At 37.2% G+C, this 9,938-nt stretch overlaps 2 protein-coding genes across 20 annotated transcripts; one reads left to right on the top strand and one right to left on the bottom strand.

The window, feature by feature from the left end:
- The first annotated feature begins 1,966 nt into the window (after positions 1 to 1,966).
- LOC106312846 (chaperonin 60 subunit beta 2, chloroplastic-like) lies at positions 1,967 to 3,604 on the top strand. 17 transcript variants are annotated; one of them, XR_001264233.1, is made up of 6 exons: positions 1,967 to 2,235; positions 2,549 to 2,635; positions 2,775 to 2,882; positions 2,970 to 3,102; positions 3,196 to 3,317; positions 3,417 to 3,604. XR_001264233.1 is itself a non-coding variant. In XM_013750522.1 (6 exons), exons 3-6 carry the CDS (start codon positions 2,842 to 2,844, stop codon positions 3,454 to 3,456), a joined length of 258 nt encoding a protein of 85 aa, XP_013605976.1. In that variant the 5' UTR covers positions 1,967 to 2,235; positions 2,549 to 2,635; positions 2,775 to 2,841; the 3' UTR covers positions 3,457 to 3,604. The 17 variants fall into 17 exon arrangements, 2 of the variants coding, with proteins under 2 accessions (XP_013605976.1, XP_013605977.1); XR_001264238.1 differs by having other exon boundaries at positions 1,967 to 2,086; positions 2,166 to 2,235; positions 2,775 to 3,102; XM_013750522.1 differs by having other exon boundaries at positions 2,775 to 2,844; positions 2,970 to 3,062.
- Positions 3,605 to 3,677: 73 nt separating this feature from the next.
- On the bottom strand, positions 3,678 to 9,359 carry LOC106312845 (transcription factor SPEECHLESS-like). Of its 3 annotated transcripts, none has more exons than XM_013750520.1 (4): positions 8,637 to 9,359; positions 7,736 to 8,329; positions 6,013 to 6,126; positions 3,678 to 3,917 (listed from the first exon to the last, which is right to left on the bottom strand). In XM_013750520.1, exons 1-3 carry the CDS (start codon positions 9,036 to 9,038, stop codon positions 6,061 to 6,063), a joined length of 1,062 nt encoding a protein of 353 aa, XP_013605974.1. In that variant the 5' UTR covers positions 9,039 to 9,359; the 3' UTR covers positions 3,678 to 3,917; positions 6,013 to 6,060. The 3 variants fall into 3 exon arrangements, with proteins under 3 accessions (XP_013605974.1, XP_013605975.1, XP_013605973.1); XM_013750521.1 differs by lacking the exon at positions 3,678 to 3,917 and adding an exon at positions 4,361 to 5,482; XM_013750519.1 differs by lacking the exon at positions 3,678 to 3,917 and having other exon boundaries at positions 5,515 to 6,126.
- Between the last annotated feature and the right edge of the window lie 579 nt (positions 9,360 to 9,938).

The raw sequence follows: 9,938 nt of genomic DNA on the forward strand, positions 1-9,938 counted from the left end.
GGGTATGGGCTTCAGAGATTTAGAGTGCTTCAATCAAGAAATGTTGGCAAAACAAGGATGGAGAATAGTGCAGCAACCTGAGTCCCTCTTGGCTAGATTCCTAAGAAGTAGATACTATCCACATGGGGAATTTTTATCTGCTGGCTTAGGGACGAGACCATCCTTTGCATGGCGACGTCTCCTGTTTGGAAGAGAGCTACTGCTGAAAGGTTTAAGGCTTGAAGTGGGAAATGGAGAAACCACAAAAGTGTGGATTGACAGATGGGTGGACGATCCTATTGAGGGACTGATAGCACCTTGGATACGGAATACCAGTTTCGATGCAAACCTGATGGCTGCGTCGCTAATTGATCGAGATACACGAAGATGGAACACCCAAGCGTTACAGGAGATTTTTGTTCTAGGAGATATTGAACTTATCTTGAGGAGACAACCAGTGATCAATAGGGGGGACTTTTATTCTTGGAAATTCAACAGAAGTGGGAACTTCACTGTTAAATCAGCTTACTGGTTGGCTTGTGATGTGAAAACAAAAACGAAACAACCTGAAGCTCATATGTTACCTTCTGTAAACCCATTGAAAGAAGAAGTTTGGAAGGTTCTGACAGTGCCCAAAATCAAGATCTTCCTGTGGAAAACTCTTAATGACGCTCTTCCTGTGGCGCTCTCAATCTTGAAGAGAGGGATGAAAGTCGATGATAGATGCCAACTGTATGGTGACGTTGAGGAAGACATTAACCATGTGCTCTTCACATGTCACATTGCGAGACAAGTCTGGGCTGTAGCGGAAATCCCATCTCCTCGCTTAGGTTTTAATGAAACCTCTGTTTTTGAAAATTTGAACTTCCTTCTTGGTGTGAAGAAGTTGAGGTCTGGGTCTGCAGACAAACGGAGAGCTTGGCCATGGGTTGTGTTGAACCTATGGAAAAGTAGGAATAAGTTCTTGTTTGAAGGAAGAAAATGGTTAGCTGAGGAAATAGTTGAAAAGGCGAAAAAAGAGGCTGACGAGTGGTTTCTAGCTCAGGTTGTGGAAAAAGAGATTCATCAAAAACAACCAAAGGACTTGAAGCTTGTGAAGCAAAGATGGAAACCTCCCCCTGAAGAATGGCTCATGTGCAATATAGCTTACGACTGGGACAAAAGGAGTAAATCGTTAGGAGTGGCGTGGGTCGTTCGTAATCACCGAGGGGTTGTGATTTGCCATAGTAGGAGAGCGTTTGCAGAGATAGCTTCGAAGGATCAAGCTAAGTTGCAGACAATATGGGCTGCGGAAAGTATGAATAGTCTCCATTTCAACAAACTAATTTTCGCCGGTGTGTTTGAAGTTTTGTTTGGAGCTGTGTTGAGACCACAAGCTTGGCCATCTTTCTTGTTTCAACGAGAGGAATTCATAAGGAGCCTAGTTGTATGGAAAAGTAGCGGGTAATGGTAGTTAGAAGTGAGACAAACAGAGGGGCGTCTTTCATCGCTGATAGCGTTAATCAGAAGGGTTTGGTTCAGTCGTATGTTGCGACGGGATCTCCTTCTTGGTTATTTGAATTCTTCGTGAATGAAAGCCGCTTCCTCTAATCTGTCTGCCGTGGTAATGCTCTGTCTCTGCCCCCAATGACCGGAGAGAAGGGAGGAGTTTATATGGGTTTTGGTTTGTGATCAGGGGTTTGTCCTGTTTTGTAGTTATTTTGATGCCTTGATGTCTAAGGTTTGTAGGAGTATCTGTATTCGAACATTTGGCTTATTATAGGAAATTTTAGAAGGAAAAAACAAAAAAAATTTAGATTTGTCTCAATAGGACGTTTAGAAGATTATTTAGGGAAATAGGATTTAGATTGTTGTTAATACCATAATATCCTTTAAATAACTAATTAATTAATCTGAATTAAATATTAATTTTCGTAATTGATTTTTTTTTCACTAGAAAATAAAAATTATAAAAAACAGAAAAAAACAGAGAGAGGTAAAACTTAAACTTTACCCTAATTTTTTCAGTTTTATCGTCTTCTCCACCTAAAGCTTCTCAACCCATCAATGGCAATTTAGAGTTTTGGAGAATTCTTGCTTTTTCATCGGCGTTCTTCCACTTTCCTTTGTCTCTAATCTCTTTTTCATCTTTCTCCTCTTTGTTTTCAGACACAAATCAACAAAATTGATTTGTTCTTCCTCTACAGATTTCGTCAGACGGTTCCTTCACACTCGGTATCATCAATTTCATCAAAAACTAACGTTCCTTTACACTCGGTATGCAATTAATTCTCTAGATTCTTAGAACCCTAGATTTTTGTTGAGAAACAAATTGTTATCTCTTTTTAACTGAAATTAGTTATATGGTTGATACTAGAGCATAATGTGATCAGTATTTGGGTTTCTTTATGACCCAACCCTTGTTTCACGTTTTATGTCTAGATTATTGAAAGGTCCCTTGTGTTGCTGCAAATTCATGAGTTATGAACTTTTCTTGGTTTTTTTTTTCATTTATATAATATTTAATTTAGACCTTGATATTGTTTGGTTTATGTGTTTGACTTGTCACATCCGGTGAATGATGAATCAGTCTCTCCCTCGTTGGTGAAGTGGGCAGTTTCTCACCCAAAGCAAACATTCCTGCAACCACACCTGTTACAATTGATGTCACAACAGTGTAATGGGATACTACAATTGATCTACCGTGTTTTAGTCCCCAGTCTGATAAAATAAAGGGAAAAAAAGAAAAAGATCAAACTACAAGAAGATAATCTGTTATGTTATACACGACGGTGCACTCATATATATAAATGCAGATGAAGACTATTAGCAAGTGGAGTTAGGATTTACTTGTCTTCTTCGCCAAAGCTCTTGACTCTATCAATGGCGAGTTAGGGTTCTTGGAAAATCGTTGTTCTTCATCGGTGTTTATCCACTAGTTTCGTCTTTAATCTCTGGTTTGTGAACTTTGCTTTCTCTCACTCAAAATTTAACTATTCTTGATTATTTAGGTTGGAGCAGAGATCGTTAAAAGAGCACTGAGTTACCCACTGAAATTGACAGCAAAGAATGCTGGTGTCAACGGAAGCGTTGTCAGCGAGAAGGTAACGTTAAAGCTCCACTCATGTACAACTCTTGATCTAAGTAAGTTTCTTGGTTAAACGTGTTTATGTTCATTCCAGGTGCTAGCAATGATAAAGATCTCCATGAACATGAGTGAGTTTATGCCTTTTTCAGGTTGTGAGATGTTGCTTGGGACATGCGGCCTCGGTTGCAAAAACGTTCTTTATGTCTAACTGTGTGGTTGTTGAGAAAGGAGCCAACACCAGTTCCTACTGGCAACCCAATGAACAATTCAGGTTATTCCTAATACTCTGATTCCACTGGATGGAAGCTTGGACAATAACATCAGAACTCGTGGTTCATCTCTGAATCTCTTTTACTTTGTCTTGTTGCAGGATATGGATACTGAGAAAGACCAGCCGGATTTACTCTTGAAGATGAGAGATAAATGAACATTCCGAAATAAGAGTAGCTCACCGGGATACAGATTACTTTTAGCTTGCAAACAAACAAACATTGCTGTGCAAAGTGTAATGATTTTTCGAACAAGAGCATAATGTGTTAAAAGTATTCGGGAGTAAAGTAAACATTGTTGTAAGTTATCATATCTTCAGTCTAACATGTAAATTTTAGCCACTTTCTGAGACATCATAATCCTATGTATTTATCAAATTTGTCCCCAAAGAAGCTCTTAATACACTTGAAAGTACATAGATACCGGGAGAGGCATAAGAGACTTCTTGTAATAAGAGAGAAAGACAAAAATGAGTAGCAAGAACACATGAGCATCTCATGCTACAGCTTCTGCTTATGTCACACTTGGAACTCAATTGTCTTTCGTAAATTATCCGTGTAACATACATGAGAAACGCTTGAATTGTGGTCCTTTCTTTATCCTGCAGGAATCAAACTATTGAGGTAAGGATAATGGATCAACCTTGATGCTTATCCTTCTTGATACTTTAGAGAGAACAAAACTCTACTATTATAATATAGATTGGACATAGTACAGTTGATCTTCGATGGCTTTTTTATTTTAGATTATAACATTTATAAATCTTGCTATACAAATAATAATATTTTTTTTTTAATTTTGTGAGACCTACAAAAGTGAAAGGTGCTTAAGTGGACACCTTTTAGAAAAAATCAAAACTCTACTATTATAATATAGATTCTTTTTCATCAACTTTAGTTTTATTACACTGATTAATAATTTTTAAAAAAAACTGTGGGTGTATATATTTCTTTTCTACCGTGGTTGTATACTTTTTTTGACTAAATTTGTTGCATTAAATAGAAAAGTAACAGAGTTTACAATTGTTAAACCGAAGCTTACAATTGAGAGAACATACATTTGAAACAAACATACGAGTAGATAAAGATAGTCTTAATTATGGAAATTAAGAAGTTGGTGCGCTGGAGATTACACGATTTCAGCCAAGGCCTCGCCCACGTTTCCTCGACTCTTAACCAATGACCCTTCTAGGACTGTTTGACAGGTCTTTCTCTCAAAGTTCTCTGAGACGATGCAGACACTTGGTCTTCATCTTCTTGAGTTTCTGAGAAATCGTGATTGTCATCATCCAAAGGAGGAAGAGTAACCGCTCCAAAGATAAATGGATCAGTGGTAACAGGTGCCATACAGCTCGGGATAGTGGCGGGTGAATGAGACTCAGTTTGGTCACCCATAGTACTTGGAAGAGAGGATTCATCTGCAATAACAGATAGAGAAGTATGTGTATCAGCAGCTTCAACATGTTGAGCTGCCTTAGTAGCGTGAGAAGGGTTTTCAGAGTTGGCAGAAGCAAACTCGACAGAATCATGAACAGGGATGGTATCTTGCGAGCTTGAAGACACAATCGTGTTAGTGACATTGGTTTCAGGGGTGGTTTCAACTGAATCATCAGCTGAAGTAGCAGTAGCAGCATTAACGAGACCTTCCGGAGGTATTTTGCAACGGGAAAGCTGCCCAATCACATACTCCTTTTGGTTTTCGAGTCCCTTCAAGAGTACATGGTTAGGAATTTCAATCATTGGTGTACCATCCTCCTCTAGGTAAGTCGGGGAAGTGGCACGGTGGAGATTGCGGATTCATCTTCGCAGCCCATGGGAACCGGAGCTCTCCATTTTCCTTAAGAGCAGGAGGGAGGATTCCTTTGTTTGGTTTCTCTTGAGGAAGAATAAGCGGTTGGTTATTGAGTCCGACATCTGAGACTATCTTCAGAGGCTTATCCCAACAACCTAAGAGAGGTGGAAGGGTAAGAGACGGGTCACATTTGTAACCTTTATCTTTAGTAGGAGGTGGAATCGGCGGTTCTGTTTCCAGGGGGAAGACACTGAAGGTTCTCGCCTAGGAGTAGAGAACGGTGGAGCAGGGACGGCTCTGTAAGAGGTGGAGCCACCAAGGATGAGCAATCGAAGTTTTCTAGGGTTGTCGCTTGAGAGAGATTTTTGGGGGCCCCTGAGGTGAAACCAGACATTTATATGTACGGCATAGTATGCATTTCCATCATTTAAGTTCGTGCAACGATAATCCATAATAATTAAGACGTTAAGATATAACTTGTGTTTGCTCCAAAATTATATTATGTTGATCTCTAATTTTGAGTTACATTGAATCTGTCAAATTCGTTTGGTTCGTTTAGGAATACCCGATACTAACGAAGAAGAAAAACATCAAGGAAAATCCACGAGAAACTCATACACTGTTGTTCATTCACAAGCAATTACAGCTACAATGCTCGATATAATAAAGCATAAAGTTACATGGTAGGAGTACTGTCACCTAACTCTAAGCTTACAGAGAGATAAACATGTGATGAAGGTGTTAAATATTAAGCTGATAACTTGTTTAACCTCATTTATATTGGTTATACTTAATACTATTTGTTCAAACTTTAAATAACAATACTATTCAAAATGAATCCATATATTTGTAGAAAGATTTGGAGATAATTAAAAGGATGGTGAGGAGAGAAAGTGAGTACGTACTGATCTCTCGTTAGAGTTTATTTGAAGATGTATCTAATCCTTCTTTTATTAGCAGAATGTTTGCTGAATTTGTTGAGCCAATTCTTCTGCACTTAGTTGGCACTCAATTCCAATCTATCACAAGAAAAACAGTGAGATACATATAGATCATTGTCATTCAATATCATAACATTTATCTAAAATCGATTTTAACTATATATTCTCTCTTCCCTAATGTATAAACTAACCAATAGCAAAACCAGTAATATCAGCTTGAAATATGACATTATTTTACGTTAACATAGAATGTAATAAGGAACGATTTTGTTAACAAACTATGGGAACAAGTGTAATTATACTTTAGAAAATAAAAGTAAAAAAAAAATATTACTAAGATTGAAAGTAAAAATATACTCCCTCCCCCGAAAGTAAGATTTTTTAGATATTTTTCTTGTTCCACAAAGATAGATTTTCTTAGGGATGGGCAAATAAACCAAACCCGAAAATCCAAACCAAACCCGATCCGATAAAAATGAATCCGAACCGATCTGAACCCGGCATAAATACCGAATGGATCTTGTTTAATGGTATTTCGAGTTATGGATATTATCCGAACCGAACCCGAACCTAAATGGAGACCCGATAGAACCCGAAACATTCAAAATTTCCAAAAAGAACTTGTACCAAACATGATTTCAATTCCTAATATGTATTCAAAATATATTAAACATCTAAAATAATTATCTCTTATATGAAGATTGATGGTTGAAGGTGACGGTTGACGGTTGAAGTTTTTAGATTTTGGTTTTGTTTTCGTTGAATAATGTTTTTCATTTCATGAGAACTTGATTTTCGTTTTATGCTTTCATCTATTTGGTTTTCTTTCGATCAATAACTATGTTTACCTTTTACTTGATTTTGAATGATCACATTTGATGTTCCTTATTTTTTTGAATCGATTTTATTTATGTTTTGGTTACAAATAGATACAAATCAAGTATTTTAAAACCGAAGAATCAATTTTACTTACTTTTTGGTTACAAAGTAGATATAAATCAGGTACATTTAAACCGAAGAACCGATTGGGACCCGAATCCGAAAGTACATCGGGTTGTGCCGGTTCTTTGAAGATTTACTAACCCCAACCCGAACCGATAGAACCCGAACCGGTCCCAAACCAAATTTTCATATAACCCGAATGAAATTGATTTTGATAAATCCGAAAAACACAAACCCGATTGGTCTAAACTAAAACCCGATTGGGCCCCGAATGCACAGGCCTAGATTTTCTATATTGTTAAGTTATTTTTTTATACTTTTGAAGAACATTAATTGAGAATATTTGAATTGATTAAATTTTATTGGTGAAAAATTATTGAAAAGTATATAATAAAGTAAAAAATAAATTAAATTATAAACATTTATTAAATTCTTAATAAGCATGGATACTCTAAAAAATCTTACTTTCTCGGTATAAAACAAAGAATGGTCTAGCGATTTTGTATGCTTGTAAGCAATCTGACATACCCGGCCCTATGTTTGTGTGCATTTATGTGTAACACAATGTAGGTAAGATCTTACACTGATTTTCTTATATTTCTATAAACTGCGTATGAATTTATGTGACTGAATGAATTATTATTTATAACAATACCCTACCATTTCACCCGCACCATATATTAGAGTCATTACAAAAAGAACAACAAAATCAGTGAAAGTTAGTTAGGATGATTATTCTACGTACCTTGATGGTGAAAGAGTAAAGCATGGTTTCTTCGACGGTGTTAATGTTAACCTGAAGAATCTCGAGAGACAAATCCTCAAGAGCAGCGATTATCTTCATAACCTGTCCTGGGATCTTATGCGACACCGTTTTGAGCAGCACATTAGCTCCTGAGAACTTCACTTCCACGTCAGCCAAAGCTGACTTTGAGTTTGCAACAAGCTCATTTATCAAACTACTCTCATGGTTACTACTGACTGAAGGAGAAGAAGAAGATGAAGCTGGGGAGTATGGAGGTGGGTCCCCTAAGCTGTAAGAACGAGGAGGTTGTGGGATGAGTGGTAGTTGCGGAGGATGGCCCCCGTATGGGCTTGTGGGCAGAGGGGTTCGAGGGCTTATGGGATGGAGAAGGAGATGTTGGTGGCTGATACGAGGGCTAATAGGCGGTTTTCGCGGGCTTAGAACAGGCGGTGAAGGACGAGGGCTTGGGACTAGTCTCGGGCTTAGGACTTCCGCGTAGGTCTTACGTTCTTTCTTGGCTTCTAAAGATTGAAGAACTTGCTGTAGCTCGCTAATGTATTCCACAACTCCACCTATAATCGATGCTTGGTCCCCCTTTTGTTGTGATACAAGGAAAAGAGTATAATAAGTCAATATGAACATTATCTCACATTGCGACATGAAAGAAATAAAATAAAAGGAGATGACTAGTGGGACTAAATAATTATCATGAATATTAAGAATGCATCGATATGGTGCATCTGCATAGATATGATGAATTTGTTGTAATTGATGTTTTAGGTATACCAATAACACTGAAAGGCAAAACATTTTATAATAGTAGTTAGGCTATGCTATATATATGGCAACTCATATAGCAAAGTACTGACTAAGAAAATATTTGGATTTATTGAATATATACCCGCTTGACGTAGAAACAAGGCATAAGAGAACGTAAAACGGTCAAATGCTCGTTCATTTGCTTTCTCCTATTACGTTCCACGTTTACATGAGACATCTTTTGTTGCCCATCTTGCTTATTATCTTCTTCTTCTTCTTCCTCTCCTTCTCCATCGTCGTCGTCTTCTTCTTCTTTCCCAGTTTCTAGTCTTTTCCTCTTCTTTTTAGCAGATGAAGCTTCATAGTTTTGATTCTTTACTAACTCTTTGGAACTTGTGGTTCCATCTTTAGGTGTAGATGCAGCCGTGGGAGATATCTCTCCGGCGCCTTCAAGACTCTCTAAGATAGCAAACAGATCATCTCCGGCTAGTGAAGTGTCCACGAATTCACATTCTTCAAGAAAATCCAGTATTGTCTCCTGCATCGTGACTAGAAATATCGCTCCCTCTATCTATCTCTTCCTCGTTTGTTGTTTTGTCATATGGTTGTATACAAAAAGGTAAAGTAAAAGTAAGATTTAGAGAAAGAAAGAGACGCAGAGAGACATATCAAGTTGAGAGAGAGAGAAATAGAAAGAGTGTATGCTAAAAGGAGTAAATATCAGGGTTTCGCATTCATCGAGGACTAAACCATAGCTATCCAGTTTCAATATTTATTATTATACTTTGATAGGGCTATTATTTATTTATGCGGTTTGTGCCGTTGGATGAAGTTTGGGGAGAATCTAGGTTTTTTGGTGTGTGTCATTTATGTTTTAGATATAAATATACATATATATAGGGTACAATTTGATCGTATACTTTATATTAGAGAGATAAAGGTTGCATATATGCAAAGGGGTAAAGTTTTTCATTAATCACGAGATCGGTATAATTATTTGTTATTTTGGTCCACGCAATTATGTAAGGCACACAAACACGGACATGTACGTTCTTTTGTATTTATTTTACATGTATAATATGGGTTAGGAATGGTCCGACCATACCATGTTTTCGAGTAGACATATATAAGAAGGGAAGAAAATATTATTTGAAATTTACTGAATTCACATTTATTTTAGCGCCCTCGCTCGTGAGACAATCAATTGAATGATTGTACATTCGCATTATGGATCAATTATTCACAAAGACTAACTTACATAAAGTTATATACACTGCAATTATTCCACTTAGCAGTCAGCACATACTTGGCTTTCACTAGTTTTAGCCAAGGTAACATTAATCAAACTGACTTTTGGCAAATACTTTCTTACAGGTTTGGTGTTTGTGCATACACCCTAAATTACTATGTTTTATTATTTAACCTTTTAATTAATATTCGTTTT

Source organism: Brassica oleracea, chromosome C9 (genome assembly GCF_000695525.1).
Source record: "Brassica oleracea var. oleracea cultivar TO1000 chromosome C9, BOL, whole genome shotgun sequence".
NCBI classification, from domain to species: Eukaryota; Viridiplantae; Streptophyta; class Magnoliopsida; order Brassicales; family Brassicaceae; genus Brassica; species Brassica oleracea.